General features: G+C 47.1%; 1 protein-coding gene across 3 annotated transcripts in view; it reads right to left on the reverse strand.

Annotated features, from left to right (window-relative positions):
- Positions 1 to 18,786, reverse strand: part of LOC121276336 (cadherin-12-like) — a 247,802-nt gene that overhangs the window by 15,729 nt on the left and 213,287 nt on the right. For 2 of the 3 annotated variants that reach the window (XM_041184619.1, XM_041184617.1), the window contains 2 exons: positions 8,505 to 8,626; positions 23 to 140 (listed from right to left, as the gene is read on the reverse strand). In XM_041184619.1, the coding sequence (XP_041040553.1) occupies positions 23 to 140; positions 8,505 to 8,626 (240 nt within the window). Of the gene's footprint in view, positions 1 to 22; positions 141 to 444; positions 515 to 8,504; positions 8,627 to 18,786 lie in introns of those variants that run through there. The other variant, XM_041184620.1, reaches the window with a different exon arrangement.

Raw genomic sequence — 18,786 nt, forward strand, 5'->3', positions numbered from 1 at the left:
AAAAAAAAGTAGCAGTTCTTACTTCCGTTGTCGTGAATTGTGAAGTTTGGGTTGGTGGCAGCCTCCGGTGACAGTCTGAAGTGAAACTGGGGAGTAGTGGGTGGCATGTCTTTATCCTCAGCGCTGATCGTCATAATGATCTGAAAAGATCACAGCATGGGGAAATGACTATTGATGCTTTATGTTAAACCTGTATCATTTTTTAAAAAAAACATCTTTCAATCCCTAACAACAAACAGAAGCTGCGTCCTCATGTTTCGGTGCACACAATAACAGAGTGACTAATCACAATGCTCGGGAACATTAAGGGTTTTGAAGGGTCATCTGCCAAAGGACTTGGAACAGAAGAGTTTTGGCAGAAAGGAAGCTGAAGTAAAAAGCCGCCTAAGTATAAAAGTCCGGTAATACAATAAAATGTAAACGTGATTGAATATTTATACAAACCTTAACAGCCTTCTTGCTGTGTTGCATTTTGTAAGATTTGAACTAATCTTATCTCCTCAGAGGGGAGTGTTAATCCTGAATCTGCTTTTAAGTTGCCGAGCTGTTGACTGATTCCTGATGCATGGTTCTTTCTCCAGCTGGTAACAAACACAAGCTAAACTTGCTGCGATTTATTTTAAGACTGGGGATCCACTTTACTGCTCTTGATTTTTCCTGTCTTTCTGAGTCCAATAAAATACTCAGCCTTGTCTGTAACACATTTCTAAGAATGCTTTAGCACTCTATATCACAGATAGTTGTGCTTTTGACAGAAGGAATCTAGTGCAGCCAAATTGCCACCTTGAACAATAAGTTATCCAGTAGTGAATACCCTCCGTGTATATGACATGGCCACTTTTTGCATAAGAGGGTTCTTTGGAGGGAGTTTGGAAACTGTTCCAATTGCTGATTTATGTTAGTGCCTGATGTTGCCAGATGTTGTCAACTTAACTTGGATTATTTCCTGTAAGGCTGTGCTCAGAGAAATAGAGAGAGAGAGAGAGAGAGAGAGGAATAATTGCACTTTTCTCAGCCCTCATCAGTGATCACAAAATCCAAAACTGGTTCAACCTCTGGCTTGTAAAACAATTCAACTTCACAGTTCCAAACTCTTACACAAGTAGCAGAAGAGTTTCCCTCTGGGTCACAGATCAAGCATCAGTCAGGATCAAGGAGAATAGATAGGGAAAACATGTGGGGCAGGAGGACTCTGGCTTCCCTGTGTCTGTCGTTGAGAGCCCTGGAGAGATAGTCAGTCAGTCTCATAGCAGGCACCCCTCAGATAATAAGTTTAGGAGAATGAGAGGTGAGTTTATTGAAATGTGTGGAATTCTTAGAGGGCTTGGCAGGGCAGGTACTGAGAGGCTGCTTCCCTCTTCCTGGAAAGTCCAGAACTAGAAGATCATAGTCTCAGGGTGAGAGGGTGGCCATTTAGGACTGAGTTAAGGGGAAATTTATTCAGTTAGAGAGTTGTGAATCTTTGGAATTCTCTGCCCCAGAGAGCTGTGGATACTCCGTCAATGAGCATGCTCAGGATTGAGAGCAATACATTTATGGACATGAATGGAATCATGGGGTATGGGGATTGGGCAGGAAAGTCAGGATGAGATAACACATCAGCATGATCTTATTGAACGGATGAATAGACTTATTATGTGGCATTGATCTTGGGCACTGAGCACACTAACCTCGCAGAGCACAAGCTGCCCTAGTCAGGGATGTTCATAATGATGAAAGTGGATGCCAATGAAACAGGGATAACAGCTGCCAGATGGCAAAATCTCTAGGCCCATACTTTTAAGTGAGAGTCTTTCTGAGAGAAGCCTTTCTGCTGATGGAGTTCTGTCTACTGTAGTTCTTCAGTAACATTGTGTTATGAAGCCATGCTTTATGAAAATTGACTTTATGAATTTGCTGGTCAGAAACCAATAATTGAATTTTAAGAAAGACTAAAGCCATAGAGTCATAGAGGCATAGAGTTATAGAGCTCCACAGCACAGAAAGAGGTCCTTTGGCCCATCAAGTCTGTGCCTGTCAAACAAGTACCTAACTATTCTAATCCCATTTTCCAGCACTAGGCCCACAGCCTTGTATGCCATGGCATCGCAAGTGCTCATCCAAAATACTTCTTAAATGTTATGAGGGTTTCTGCCTCTACCACCCTTTCAGGCAGTGAGTTCCAGATTCCCACCATTCTCTGGGTGAAAAACTTCTTTCTCAACATCCCCTCTAAACCTTCTGTCCCTTAACTTAAATCTCTGCCCCCTGGTTTGATTGATCCCTCCACCAAGGAGAAAAGTTTCTTCCTGTTTACCCTATCTATGCCCCTCATAATTTTATGCACCTCAATCATGGTCCCCCTCAATCTCCTCTGCTCCAGGGAAAATAACCCCAGTCTATCCAATCTCTCCTCATAACTAAAATTCTCCAGCCCAGGCAACATCCTGGTAAATCTCCTCTGCACTCTCTCTCTCGTGCAATCACATCCTTCTTATAATGCGGATTCCAGAACTGCACGCAATACTCTAGCTGTGGCCTAACCAACGTTTTATACAGTTCCAGCATAACATCCCTGCTCTTATATTCTACACCTCAGCTAATAAAGACAAATATCCCATATGCCTTCTTAACCACCTTTTCTACCTGTCCTGCTACCTTAAGGGACTGGTGGACATGCACACCAAAGTCCCTCTGATCCTCGGTGCTTCCCAGGGTCCTACTACTCATCGTGTACTCCCATACTTTGTTTGTCCTGCCCACGTGTATCACTTCACACTTATCTGGATTAAATTCCATTTGCCATTGATCAGCCCACTTGACCAGCCCATCTATATCCTCCTGTAATATAAGGCTATCCTCCTCACTATTTACCACCTCACCAATTTTAGTGTCAAGCCACTTTCCAATGACTTGAAATTACAGCCAAAGATGGCTGCACATTTGCATCACTCTATCCTCTACAATCAAAAGCCTTTGGAATTGACATAAGCTGACTGCAAAGCCTCACAGGAACAATTGCTTTGAAGGAATATGAATGTGGGCCATCTCCTATCCTATTAGCAGGACATCCAAGCAATCACCTGGATACTTAACTAGGTGGACACAAACTTCAGGCATAACAACTTGTACAATGGGGCTCTGGCTATGAAAGGAATTTGTTCAGACATCAGCTAATCGTGTAAGCCAGACAACTGGAATCCACTAGCCATGACCATATTTGGGGTAACTGGGCAGTTGGAGAGAGAGGGTTATGTGACAAGGCAGCTAACCATTTGTGTGTTTAAGCACTTGTTTTCTCTGCAAACCAGGACAAGCATATGAGACACTGAAGAAGCAAAATCCGTGTGTGGGCCTCTCTCTCTCTCTGTCTTTCTCTCTCTCCACACAACTTGCACATTTTGAAACCATTCTGCTGTTTTTGATTCTCCATATACAGCAGGCAGAGATTTTAAAAACAGCTCAAGCTATCTTCCAAAAATAAGATAAATCATCTGTCTACATTTTTAAACTGCCTTGATGCTGACCCAGAAGGGCCATCGAGTTCAGCCTGAAGCCAGTAAAATCACCAACCTTCAAGAGCCATATACCCATTAGCGTTACCTGACTTTAAATTGCATAATCTATCTTCCAACTCTATAAGCTATTTATGTGTGTGAGAATGTGAGAATCTTGGAGTGTGTGTGTGCAAATGAAAGTCAAAGCATTTTTATTATTTTACTTAGTCTGGGTTCAGTACAATAAATGCTATTCTCTTTTCTTTTTAAAAACTCATGAAAACCTGTCTGTTTGTGTCCTTCAGAGTCACAGCACATAAACAGTTATACATTCACTGAATTGGCAACCATGTCCTTTTTTTAAAAATCTGTTCCCGCCAAATGAGAAGTGGGGAAAGAGGGAAGACATTCAATCCCCCCTCACATGATTGTAATATTTGAATCTATTAATAAACTTGATATAGATCTGCATCATAATTTATTATTTACAACCTTTACTCACATGTCTATATCATTCAAAATACCTCTTATGGAACATTCAACCTTTCAGTTTCAAAATAGCCAATAACCTTCACAAATTAAGATGACAACATTAACCACGGCATTGAATTAAGTTCATGAGTTTTTGTTCAATGTAAACGATTGATTTATTTATTGTCCCATATGTTTTGCATCCTAAGTGTCAATCTTCATAGGTCAACCTCCCTCTCCCAAAAATGCCAATTGTTCTATCATTCAGATGCTTCTTCAAAGCCAGAAAATGAATACTTTTGTAAATGAGTGAGTGATCGACCTCTCACATCTAGTTATTGCATGTTATTTGAAGCTGACTTGTAAAATGTACACGAAGAACTAATTGGGTGAAACTCCTTCTGTTAATATCTTCACTGAAAGAGTGAGCTGAGTAGATAACTGGAATGTCTGCATTATACTCAAACCTACAGACAGGAGGAAGATCACAGTTGATACTGCTCAATGGTGTCTGGATATTCCAGTCAATCTCTTATTTCTGTAGGGTTCCTCTAGCCAAAATTGGGACAGTGTGATTTACTAATGATGTAAGGGACCATGAGCCAAGACCATCTAAGACGTCATATTCCTCTTATTGATTTTGCAAGGTTAGTTAAAATTATTCAATAGTGCTTAGTCTTTTTCATGGATTTTCGGAAACCAATATAATCCTCTGTCTGCAAATTAAAAGAAAGCTAAAACATTAAGCTTTGCATGAAATCACCATCAAGGACTTGAGAGAAAATTGGGGAAACCTATCATTAGCGCTAATTAAGGAAAAAAATTGTAGCTAAATGTTGAAGACTATAAAAATGAAATGAGCTATGTTTATTACAGTGTTTTGATGGATAGAAAATGTGCTTACATTGAAACAATTGACAAATCTAGGAAGAAGCATGGAGATACCATTGTATAATAAAAATTATAATTTGGAGCACATCTTCCAGGCTGTAGGCAGCCACCTGATTTAGTTCAGTCAATGACTGATTGATTATCCCGAGCCTCAGACACCATAGTTGTCACACAATTTCTAACCCCCAGGAGAACGATGCCCTTGTATGAGGCTAGACACGATTCTTCCGAAAACAGAACTTTAACAGCCTGGAGCACCATCTAGTGTCAGAATTTACAATGTGTTCAGAAATCCTCTCGCTCTCGGTTTGTTATATAACATTGATTGGTAGTTTCTGGTCAGTTTTTTCAAAATGGGATACATAATTTTGAATTGCACTTCCATTAGTTTTTCACAGCCATCTGGTGTATTGAACTAACAACAATGGGGGAAAGTTTAAACTAACTTTCCAGGTGGGAAATCCACAGGATTGGGTTGTGAGTGGACCGGGGGCAAGTGGGGGTGGGGGTTGGGGGGGTGGGGGTGATGGGTGGTAGGGTATGTGGAGTGGAGATTGATTTTACAGCCACCAGCCTAAAAAAAAACTTTTTCACGCAGCAAGTGGTTAAGGTCTGGAATGCACTGCCTGAGGGTGTGGTGGAGATAGGTTCAATCAAGTCATTTAAAAGGGAATTAGACCGTTATTTAAAGAAGAAGAATGTGCAGGGTTACAGGGAGAGGGTGGGAGATTGGCACTAAGTGACTTGCTCATTCAGGGAGGCAGTGCAGACATGATGGGCCAAATGGCCTCCTTCTGCATTGTAACGATTCTGTGATTCTGTGATATTTTATTCTCATTGTCTTTAAAGGAGAGTAAAATCAGGTAGATGTAAAACCAATATTGTACCCAACCTCATCAGTTTGAGGTTGGGACGGTAGGTTAAAACTGCCCCTTTGGGCAGAGGTCGGGATTTTCTGTGCCCGCTGGTGTCGGGTGTGTTCGATGTCGTGAGCGGAAAATATGGTGAGAAGGCCAAAAATCACGATGCTGTGAAACCAGTTTGCGATCGTCTGCTCAACCCGTCAACAGCGGGCCAAGTTCCCCGCCATCAGATGTCGGGAACCTCATTGTAATACGTCAGCATATCATTAAAAGGCCAGCCCGCCGGACTCAGCCCACTCTCCGCTAGATCGTCCGCCCGCGTTGGCAGGAAAACTCGCCAATGTGTTCCACAACAGCATATATAAGGCGTGCGCTTGGTGGGCTATTCTTCGCTCAGGACTTCAAGGTTTCCTACCTTGCTTCGGGCAGCACTCCCAGTCATCAGTACCAGGCTTCGCAGACAGCACCACAAAGCTTTTGTGGGGGAGGGTGGGGGGGGCTCATCGGTAGGTCTCTGCCAACCAGGTCAGCCATATGTGGGTGGCTTTTCAATGGCTGCAGGGCCAGGGCTTGTTTGGAGAAGGGGGCAGGGGGAAGTGGGCTCAGGCAAGGGAAGTGGCTGCAGGATGAGAGCTGTACTGGGGAAGGAGGGTATCCCAGAGTGTGCACGTTGATCTGTGCAAGTGACCTCAAGATGGTGAGGGCTGAGGAGGCAGTCTCCAGAGGAGCTGAGGCCAGATGGAGATGTGAGGGTATGTGTGAGAGAATGGATGAAGTCCCTTGAGCTGGCAGTGAGTGAGATGCCAGTGAATGTGTGATGGGCTTGAGTGTGTGAGTTTAGAGTGATGAGATGGTTGCCATACCCTGGCTGCATGGATGGGATCATTCATTCTCTATCTGTATTGGATGGCCAACTTCTTTTGTGCAGCATTGGCACTGATCACCACTGCCACTGCCTACCAAGCCAGAGTTGTAATGTAGCTGCCCCTCCTGCGGCCAGAGCAGGGGTAGAGGTCATCACAGCAGACCTCTACAGAGTACAATAGGTGCTCTAGGGCTGCAGTCTTCTTGCCTTTCGGGACCATGTCTTCTTTGCTGCAATCCAGGGCTAGAAGCACTGAGTGCAGCTGTACTTTAAATGTGGTGCCTGCCATGGTGACATGGTGTGCTGATGGAGTGGCAGATGAATCACAGCCCACCCACCATCGAAATGGCGTATATCCCAGGAATGCATCATGAATGCAGCGGGTTTGGGACCATAAGGCATGAAAAGCCGCTATTGTGACCAGCGGGTAAAACATAGCTTTTCCCATCTGCTACCACACTTAGTGCAAATCTGGGATGATTCCGCCTAGAGTGTAAGATCAGAGTACCACGAGGGTTTTCCCACTCAGCAAGTTAGGACAAAATTACCCCGATAGTATGCGCTCCATGCTTGTTGTCAACTGATACTTGGAAACTATCCACTTTTGTCAATAATAGCAAGATGCATCTCACAAAATGAAATATCATATGGTCAGGAATTTGAATCCAATAGTCACATCACATAATAGTTATAGTAAGAGTCCATACTGATTGTAGGACCTTGGCTAGGCACAAGTATCAGAGATGGAATCTAATGTGACCTATTGGCGTGGTGACCATGTAATAGAAAATATGTTAGTGTTGTCTAATTAACAATTAAACATTTATATGAATAAGTATCAAAGTGACCTAAAACAGATTGCATTGAAGAGTTTTGAAGTGAAATTGAGCTGTCCAATAGCAGCATACATATGTGAGAATACATTTGCATCAAATACCGTGTTTTAATGAGGACGTTAACCAATTTCTTTTAAACAGAGTGATACATTTTTCAAATATCAAGCCAAAGAACTTCATCCACATTCAGTACATCATTTGCATGGCATTTTCAGGCGCTACAAGCTCACAATTTGTCACATCAGCATTTAAATTGATATTTGGGAAAATTGCGATGTATTATTGTGACCACCCTCACAAAATGGTAGAAAAGTCAAAGAAAAGTGAAAACTAATTAAAATATATACGTGCAGTAGAAAACCTCTGCAGAATTGTTAAAGAATAAAAATTCTAACTAGTTGATTTTGTTCTGCAGTGCATGTGGTCCATCAGAGATTTAAGGAGGAATTATCTTGGGAGCAGAATTTAAGCAGGTCTGACTTCTGCCTCACCCTCCATATCCATCCTATCTCAACACAGATGAAGTTCTGTCCCCCACCAGGAACCTGTCCCCCGCCCCATTGCCATTGTAAGGCAGTGTGCAGTAAAGGAGTCACTAATGGAATCACTGAGTAAGATGGCCAGTTAGCTGTCTTGATTCATATTCACGCTGCCAAAGGTGTGGCATACCTGGTGTGGTGGGAACAGGGGCTACCAGCAGCTGGAGGCTGCATATAGGAGGGGAAGAGAATTGCCAGGAAAATATGACCCCTAATGTCCTTCCCATGTCCTTTGCCAATTATGTACCCTTCCCCTTACACTCCCACTCTGTCACTGCAGAAAACAGGTTTTTACCATGTTGTAGATTGACTCATCCTTATTTGATGTTACTCATTAATGTCTTAACCAGGAGTTTGCTTGGAGTGGTTGGATGATCAGCCATCGTGACATCACTGTATATGTGATGGAAGGCACGAGTAGGCAGTGTTTCCACCAAACTTCTGACTGAGTGGCAGCAGCTCACAGGAAACCTCCAGCCATGTCTTATTTATAATTAGTACATTGAAGCAAAATAGCAAAAACAGTGCACGGCATTTCTTTTTAAATACACCTGATACTGTACCTGGCCGGTCTTGGCATTTTCACACATCATGGTCTCGTAAGGCACCGAGAATTCTGGCGCGTACTCATTAACATCTAAAACCTGAATGGTCACAGGAACTTTGCTAACTAGGTCAGGGTTACCTGGGGGAAAAGAAAAACAAGGAAATATATTTTCATAGAAGGACATTGACATCAATAACGGCAAATGAACGCACATCTATAATGGGAAGGAGAGGAAATTCTGATATTAATGAACCTGCTACGAATTAATCGGTTGTCGGTCAGGACCCTATATCAGAATGTTTATTCTGCTGTTTTAGTTGATTTCACAATCAGATGTAGCACTAAAAACATACTTTCCTGTTTTTGTACTCCAGAGCGTCAGGCAATTTGCCTCTACACATTACGCACAAGTTATTTAAGAGACCAGCTGGGGCCTGAATCTAGATGCAAAAATTTCTGGAACTCAATCACGTTTTTGACACGATTGGGCCCGAACCTCTGCACAGTGGCAATCAGAGTCAGATTTCCACCCTGCTCCTACTTTCTTTTTTACCTTGAAAGTCTCTTCGATCCTTTCTCGTCCGACCTTCCAACTCAGGCTGGTGGGAAACTGTGCTGGATAACCTGCCCCTGAGGCCTTCAGTCACACACTGCTGAATCAGAGATAAGGAGGCCGCGCCAACCCCAACCTTTATGACGGCACCGTCTGCCATAAATCAGGGTCCATCGGGGAGAAGGGTAGGTTTGTCAGTTAAGCAGTTAGAATTTGGGAGGGGGGGTGGTGGTCAGGCACTCGGAGGTGGGTGGGGGAGTGGAGCGGAGAGGGTCAGACAGCTGGAGGGAGTGGGGGAGTGGGGATCAGACAAACACGGGGAGTGGGGGGGTTGGGGATCAGATAGCTGTGGGATTGGGGGGGAGGGATCAGACAGCCGGGGGGGGAGTGGGGGAGGTGGGGATCAGACTGCCGGGTGTGTGGGGGGTGGGGATCAGACAGCCGGGGGAGTGGGGGGTGAGGGGATCAGACAGCCGGGGGAGGGGGGGGGGTGTGTGGATCAGACAGCTGGGGGGAGTGGGGGGGGGGTGGGGATCAGACAGCCGGGGGAGGATGGGGGCTGTGGGGATCAGACAGCCGGGGGAGGGTGGGGGGTGGGGATCAGACAGCCGGGGGAGGGTGGGGTTGGGGATCAGACAGCCGAGGGAGTAAGGGCTGGGGATCAGACAGCCGAGGGAGTAAGGGCTGGGGATCAGACAGCCGGGGGAAGTGGGGTGTGTGGGGATCAGACAGCCGGGGGAGGGTGGGGGCTGTGGGGATCAGACAGCCGGGGGAGGGTGGGGTTGGGGATCAGACAGCCGAGGGAGTAAGGGCTGGGGATCAGACAGCCGGGGGAAGTGGGGTGTGTGGGGATCAGACAGCCGGGGGAGGGTGGGGGCTGTGGGGATCAGACAGCCGGGGGAGGGTGGGGTTGGGGATCAGACAGCCGAGGGAGTAAGGGCTGGGGATCAGACAGCCGGGGGGAGTGGGAGAGGTCAGAATTAGACAGCCGGAGGAGGGGGTAGAGGGGGTGGGGATAAGAAAGCCGGGGGAGGGTGGGGTGTGTGGGGATCAGACAGCCGGGGGAGGATGGGGGGTGTGGGGATCAGACGGCCGGGGGAGTGGGGGCTGGGGATCAGACAGCCGGGGGAGGGTGGGGGGTGGGGATCAGACAGCCGAGGGAGGGTGGGGTGTGTGGGGATCAGACAGCCGGGGGAGTGGGGGGTGGGGATCAGACAGCCGGGGGAGGGTGGGGGGTGGGGATCAGACAGCCGGGGGAGGGTGGGGGGTGGGGATCAGACAGCCGGGGGAGTGGGGGGTGGGGATCAGACAGCCGGGGGAGGGTGGGGGGTGGGGATCAGACAGCCGGGGGGAGTGGGAGAGGTCAGAATCAGACAGCCGGAGGAGGGGGTAGAGGGGGTGGGGATAAGACAGCGGGGGGAGTGGGGGGGTGGGGATCAGACAGCCGGGGGAATACGTTGGGGGGGTGGGGATCAGACAGCCGGGAGAGGGTGGGGGGGGAGGGGATCAGACGGCCGGGGGGGGAGTGGGGGGTGTGGGGATCAGACAGCCGGGGGAATAGGTTGGGGTTGTGGGGATCAGACAGTCAGACAGCAAGGGGCAGTGGGGGGTGGTGGGGATCAGAAAGCTGGGGTGAGTGGGGGGGTGGGGATCAGACGGCCGAGGGAGTGGGGGGGTGGTGTGGGGATCAGACAGCCGGACCTGGGGGGTGGGGATCAGACAGCAAGGCGGAGTGGGGGGGTGGGGATCAGACGGCCGAGGGAGTGGGGGGGTGGTGTGGGGATCAGACAGCCGGACCTGGGGGGTGGGGATCAGACAGCAAGGCGGAGTGGGGGGTGGGGATCAGACAGCCGAGGGGAGTGGTGGGGGGGGGGGCGGGATCAGACAGCCGGGGGGAGTGGGGGGGTGGGGATCAGACAGCCGGAGGTGGGGTAGAGGGGGTGGGGATCAGACAGCTGGGGATAGTGGGGGAGGTCGGGATCAGACAGCCGGAGGTGGGGTAGAGGGGGTGGGGATCAGACAGCCGGGGGAGGGTGGGGTGTGTGGGGATCAGACAGCTGGGGATAGTGGGGGAGGTCGGGATCAGACAGCCGGTGGCAGGGGGTAGAGGGGGTGGGGATAAGACAGCCGGGGGAGCGAGGGGTGGGTATTAGACAGCCGGGGGAGTGGGGATCAGACCGCCGGGGGAGTGGGGGGGTTGGGGGGAGGTGGGGATCAGACAGCCGGGGGAATGAGTGAGTGGGGATCAGATAGCCGGGGGGAGTGAGGGGTTAGGGGGGTGGGGATCAGACAGCTGGGGGCGGAGGGTGTGGGTTGGTCAGACAGTCGGGGAGGGGAGAGGTGGGCAGACAGCCATCAGTGGGTGGGGGGGTGGGGGGGTGGGTGGTGCAAATTGTTGGAGCAGGTTGAACCTGGGGGTTGGGGGATAGTAGGGGTTAGTTGGAGATGGAGGGCAGTTGAGTAGTGTGGGGAATCCCCTGGATGGTTCAGGGGTTGGGGAGAGTCCCTTATTTAGGGGATCCCAATGTTGAGGGCGGGGGGTGGGGGTGGGGTGGGGACCGTGACAGAGTCCTGTTGGGGGATGGTGGGTAGTCAGAGGGTGTGGGGGAGCCCTTTGGAGTGGGTAGTTGGTGAGTAAGGGAGTCCCATTGTTGGGGGTAGGATGGAGTTTGGGGCTCAGTGTGGGTCTGTACAAGAGTTACTGAGGAGCTAGAAGTGGTTTTAATTCTTCTAACTTTTTCTGGGTAACTATTGATGTAACACAGTCGGAACCATCCAAAGTTTGCAATTTCAATCACTTTTTCGGATGGTTCTCACTGCATGGCAATTGCCTATCAGAAGTCTGAACTTCCGGGCAGTTGCCATGCAAGCCTTAACTGGGAACTTATGGAGGGGCTTCCCCAGCACATCTTTGGGGTATCCCCCAGTTTCATTGCCCTGGAGCTCGTAAGTTGCAGGCTGATAAGTCATAAAATTCAATGCAATAGAATTAGCTTATCTGACAATCATGAGTGATTTTATTAATTTGCCTTTTTTCAAATTTACATTTAGTGGGAGATTATTTTGTGTTGGGTGAGGTGAGAGGTAGTAATGCTGGAAATTAGAACTCTTTTCCACATTTGAGATTCTTTACTAATATTAGGAAGATTGGGCTTCACGTGAAGAAGATGCAGAATAAATTATCCTCTTCAATGTCTCAACAATGTCTTACATTCTGATGACTAATTCACCAGCAAATGATGTCAAACACAGTGTTCAACATTCACAGGGTGAGGGGGAGGTTTGTTTGGATCAATGTCAAATCATTTTATAATCTTTATAATCTTGACTGGATCACCCCGCAACCTTCTACACTTGAGAGATTATTACAAGCTAAGTTATGTAACATGCCCTCATATTTTAACCATTTTAGCCCGTGTCATCCAGGTGAATTTGTGTTGCACCCCTTCCAAATTCAGAATAATCAATACTACAGGAGACAAGGGTGCTGATTGGAATATATTCAAGCTTTGTCCCTTTTTTAAATTACACTGGAGCTTGGGGAGCCATAATTCCACATTGTTTTCTTGGTGACAATGCCTTGGCTAGTCAGAGTCAACTTATGAGTTAATTAGCACCCTTGTTTCCTGTTGTATAAATTGTTGTGATCCTTTGAAATTTGGCATTCTTGCATTTGTCCTGATGAGTGTAAGATGAAAAGCTTTGATAAGATGAAAAGCTCTTCAGCAATTTTCAAGCTCTGTACTACCAAACCGCTGTTCACGCATCATTGATGAATAACCTAACATGGCTGAAGTAATGCCTCCAAAAAGTGGAAGCACTTTTAAAGAATTAGGGTGCCTTTCCTGCTTCCCTAGAGGCAGAATCAGTACCCAACAACATCCTCATAATAACACAATGGCATTGTGCAATTTAACCTAATCATCTACTATATTTCTTTGATTCCTTGGCATACGTGGTTTCTTCATGTGTCTTGAAAGCCAATTTGACATCTACCACCTTTTGGTTGGTTTAACAACAACACCAAGAATTTGCCTTTAGATAGTGCCCTTAATGTAGGAAAATGTCACAACAACCTGCATTTCTATCGTGCCTTGAATGTAGGAAAATTTCCTAAGGCATGTCACAGGAATTGTCAAATAAAATTTGACACAAAGCCACTTAAAGGGATATGAAGATGGATGACCAAGAAGGAGCTTTTAAGGGCCATTTTTTAGAAAGAGAAAGAGGAGAGGGAGGAGGAGAAGTTGAGAAGTTAAGGAAAGGAATCCTTGAGCTTAACTCCTGGTAGCTGGGAGCAGGAGCTCAAATTGTGGAGCAATTAAACCCAAGGGGGGGCAATATGTTTAACACGAAATGGAAATGGTAAATGTTACCTGTAATTGTAAGTGTAGTGAGGCACCTCAGAGTGCCACATACTAAATGGAAAGAAACAGACCTGTTTTACGATTTATGTAATGCCAACTTTGAATCGCTAAGTACTGCACTTTATAAATTTTAAGAATAAAGTATATTTTTGGAAAAAAAAAAACACATTTTTTATCCTGCCCGTGGGTGAGGTTGGTGAAAATGTCGGCTGGCCACCTGCCCGTTTTGGTTACGTGACGAGCTGGAAAACACGGGGGCAAAGGAAAAATCACCGTCAGTTAGACTGTGAATGGCCATGAGTGGCCACTTAAGTAATGACGGGTGCCGGTCCGGCACCTGTGCGCGCCCGCCGAGCGAAATATCGCGCGACTGCTCGCCCGGCATCATCACGCACTATTTTACTCCCGATCGGGTTGGGTGCGCACCCTCCCACAGGGCGTAAGATTCTGCCCTATCTGTTTTTCACTTATTAATTGAAGAAAATGACACAGCTTTTCTCCGTCTATCAACAGCTTCGAACGATTTCCTCCATGTACTGTGCACCGGCATCAACCTTTCAACCTCATGAAATTTATTTTTTTTTTAAATCTGAAGCAGTGGCAGCCTTGTAAAATCTATTAGGAACACAATGGAACTGCACTGAAATGACAAATCACAGATATTAATGATTGCACCCTGGTGATCTGCATTATTTTCTCACTGCTTGCTTTTGTCTGCATTGCCAGCCTTGGAGAGACCCCACTGTGAACAAGCTTTCAACCTTAATAAAAACAAAAAAACTGCGGATGCTGGAAATCCAAAACAAAAACAGAATCCTCCTTCTTCCTTAAGCGAGGTTTTCCACCCACGGTCGTTGACAGGGCCCTCAACCGTGTCCGGCCCATCTCCTGCGCATCCGCCCTCACGCCTTCTCCTCCCTCCCAGAAACATGATAGGGTCCCTCTTGTCCTCACTTATCACCCCACCAGCCTCCGCATTCAAAGGATCATCCTCCGCCATTTCCGCCAACTCCAGCATGACGCCACCACCAAACACATCTTCCCTTCACCCCCCTTATCGGCATTCCGTAGGGATCGCTCCCTCTGGGACACCCTGGTCCACTCCTCCATCACTCCCTACTCCTCAACCCCCTCCTATGGCACCACCCCTTGCCCACGCAAAAGATGCAACACCTGCCCCTTCACTTCCTCTCTCCTCACCGTCCAAGGACCCAAACACTCCTTTCAAGTGAAGCAGCATTTCACTTGCATTTTCCCCAACTTAGTCTACTGCATTCGTTGCTCCCAATGTGGTCTCCTCTACATTGGAGAGACCAAACGTCAACTGGGCGACCGCTTTGCAGAACACCTGCGGTCTGTCCGCAAGAACGACCCAAACCTCCCTGTCGCTTGCCATTTTAACATTCCACCCTGCTCTCTTGCCCACATGTCTGTCCTTGGCTTGCTGCATTGTTCCAGTGAAGCCCAGCGCAAACTGGAGGAACAACAACTCATCTCCCGACTAGGCACTTTACAGCCTTCCGGACTGAATATTGAATTCAATGACTTTAGGTCGTGAGGTCCCTCCCCCATCCCCACCCCCTTTCTGTTTCCCCCTTCCCTTTTTTTTTCCAATAAATTATAAAGATTTTCCTTTTCCCACCTATTTCCATTATAATATATAAAAAAAAAAACCCCACTAGAGCTATACCTTGAGTGCCCTACCATCCATTCTTAATTAGCACATTCGTTTAGATAATATCACCAACTTTAACTTTAACACCTATGTGTTCTATTGTACTATTGTCGTTGACATCTTTTGATGATCTGCTTCTATCACTGCTTGTTTGTCCCTACAACCACACCACACCCCCCCCTCCACCTCTCTGTCTCTCTATCTCTCCGCCCCCCCACACACACACCTTAAACCAGCTTATATTTCAACTCTTTCTTGGACTCGAACTCAAATTCTGTCGAAGGATCATGAGGACTCGAAACGTCAACTCTTTTCTTCTCCTCCGATGCTGCTAGACCTGCTGAGTTTTTCCAGGTAATTCTGTTTTTGTTTAAGCTTTCAACCTTAACTGGAAAAGCTTCAATAAATACAGCAGCACACAGTGTGAGGCCAACAAGGGAGTTTGGAGGGGGTGGGGGGGAGATGACAATAAAAGCAGAAAATTGTTGTCACTTTGAGACACTGAGAAACGTGCTTTCAACCCAGGCTCACGATTGTGTGGATTTGCGATAAAATCTAAACTTTACGATACTTTTCCAAGGAAGGTTTCCTGTAAACCTGATCAACTGAGAGGCCTAGAGAATAGTGATGGTCGGTTTTGCCATCCGAAAGACTGCAATTGTTTCTATTTATTGGACTGACATATTGTTTTGTTGCCTCATCCAAAAGTAGAGTTTATCAAATAAAGTTCACTTCTAACTTATAATTCTGATAAAGTGGTTGCCTTGCTTGAAGTGTGGGCAGTTGTGTTGATGCTCGCCCATTGTGGGGAAGGGAGAAACCAACATGGAGCAATATTCAGGCAGCCCCAACTATGTACGCATGGAGCTTCACACTACAAAAGCCACTTCACATAAGGCACAGCAAGTGTGTCCTGATGTCCAGTCATAAGTTAAAATAAACACGTGGTACTTTGCTGGTTTAGAAATGTTGTCAGTGTCTCATATTATTTAATGGAAAAGAAACAGAGCAGGTTGCTAATGGCCTCACGCAAAATCCTGTGACATTGGACCTGAGTTCAGTCAGTTATCACATCTACCACTAGATGGAGGACTATATATACAGTAAGAAATTGCTTAACGGTATTCTGTTTAATACTGTTTTCCCTTAACGTCGGTAAGTTAATTGGGCCTGTAAACTCACTGAGCCTTGCAAAATTATTTTTAACATCATCTTTGCATGCCCCGATTGGCATCATTTTGGAGTGGCCTCTCCTTGCTCTCTTGCTTCTGAGTTTTGGTCAGCGGTCCAACTCGGCACTTCTGCATCATTGGAACTTGCACTTCCACAACGTCAGAGTTCTGGTTTCGGACAGGATCTGGGTCTTCAACAGGAACCCAAGTCCAGAAGAGGGAAATGCTGTTAGGGTAAGTCAGGGAGTGGGAGGTTCGGTGAGAGGGTAGGTCGGGAGGGGGTGGGTGGGCTGGGGGTGGGGGTGGGGGGAGGGGTGGAGTGCGTGGGGTGGTGGGAGGGAGGCCACAACTTGGATGCCACAGAGGGGGAGGGTCTGCAGTGAGCAGGAGGATCAGGTAGTGGGAGGTTCAGGAGGCGCCACACAAGTGCCAGACAATGAAGATCTCCAACAAGAGAGAGTCTAACCATCGCCCCTTGATGTTCAGTGGCATTACCATCACTGAATCCCCTACTATCATCATCCTGGGGGGTTACCATTGACCAGGAACTGAACTGGACCAGCCATTTAAATATGGTGGCTACAAGAGCAGGTCAGAGGCTAGGAATCGTGCAATGAGTAACTCGCCTCCTGAATCCCCAAAGCCTGTCCACCATCTACAAGGCACAAGTCAAGAGTGTGATGGAATACTCCCCACTTGCCTGGATGAGTGCAGCTCCCACAACACTCAAGAAGCTTGACACCATCCAGGACAAAGCAGCCTGCTTGATTGGCACTATATCCACAAACATTCACTCCCACCACCACCGATGCGGAGTGGCAGCAGTGTGTTCTATCTATAAGATGCACTGCAGGAATTCACCAAGGCTCCTTAAACAGCACCTTCCAAACCCACGACCACTACCATCTAGACAGACAAGGGCAGCAGACACACCACCACCTGGAAATTCCCCTTCAAGTCACTCACCATCCTGACTTGGAAATATAATATATCGCTGTTCCTCCACTGCCGCTGGGTGAAAATCCTGGCACTCTCTCCCTAACTGCACTGTGGGTGTACCTACACCACATGGACTTCAGTGGTTTAAGGAGGTATCTCACTACCACCTTCTCAAGGGCAATTAGGAATGGGCAATAAATGCTGGCCCAGCCAGCAACACCCACATCCCATGAATGAAAAAAAAATGCAGGATCTGCGGTGAGCAGGAGATACTATAAGTAGAAAGTTATTTTTTTTATTGTCTTAGACTTATTCTATTTTAAAAGTTACTTTGTTAACAGATGTAGGAAATTAGCAATGTAAAATATCCCAACTTAGACCAGTATAATATTAATATAATATTAATTTAATACAATTATTAGTATTTGTTTTTTCTGATGAGAAAGGTCTTATGGAATCTAACTACAGTTTTAACATTGATTCCTACAGGAACCAATATTTCATCTAAAGTCATTTCACTTAAGTGATGTTTTGGAGGAACACAACCACAACTTTAAGTGAGCACTCGCTGCACATTGGTTTCAAAATATGTTCACTAAGCACAGCCAAGGGCAGAATCGTCCCAGATTTGCACTGAGTGTGATAGCAGGTGAGAAAAAGAATGTTTTATCTTGTGCCCTATCATCTCACTCCTGCCTCATTAGTTATGCAGCCATTGGAAACATGCCATCTTGCTGGTGTGGAGGCCTCTGATTTGTCTGCCACTCTGTTAACTTGCCGCTTCCTCATACGCAGGGCACCATATTTAAACTGCAGCTGCGCGCACACTTCTCAATGCTCGCAGCCCAGGAGGACACTGGCAAAGACATGGCCCCAAAAGTCAAGAGGAGTGCAGATCCTTGGGACGCCTTCTGCACACTGTTGGGTCCCGCTGCATTGCCCTCAATCCCCGCTCTGGCCACATGAGGCCCATCACTCTCACCGCTCCAGCTTGGGAGGCAGTGGCAGAGGTGGTCAGTGCCAATGCTACACAAAAGAACCCATTCAACCAGTGCAGAAAACAGATGAATGATCTCATCCGTGAAGCCAGGGTATGGCAACCATCTCATCTCTCTCTAAACACCCACACTCAAAGCCCATCACACGTTCACTGGCATCTCACTCACTGCCACCTCAAGGGACGTCACCACCCATTCTCACACATGCCCTCACCACCATTTGGCTTCATCTCCTCTGGAGACTGCCTTCTCAGCCCTCATCCTATTAAGGCTTTGCAAAGATCAACATGTGCCCCCACACACACCCCAGGGCTACACCCCTCTCCCCAGTACAGTCCTCACCCTGCAGCCTCTTCTCTTGCCTGAGGCCACTTCTCCCCCTTCCCCAAACAAGCCCTAGCCCGGCAGCTGTTGAAAAGACGCCCCTGCCTTACGGCTGGTCTGATGGGTGGAGACCTGCCCATGAGCCCCCCTAAGAGTGATGTGGTGCTGCCTGGCACTAATGACTGCGAGTGCTGACCAAAGAAGTGTAAGCAAGCAAAGCTCGAAGTCCTGAGTGAAGTGCAGCTCACCAGGTTCATGTCACTTACGTAC

The sequence above is a fragment of the Carcharodon carcharias genome, chromosome 3, assembly GCF_017639515.1.
Source record: "Carcharodon carcharias isolate sCarCar2 chromosome 3, sCarCar2.pri, whole genome shotgun sequence".
NCBI classification, from domain to species: domain Eukaryota; kingdom Metazoa; phylum Chordata; class Chondrichthyes; order Lamniformes; family Lamnidae; genus Carcharodon; species Carcharodon carcharias.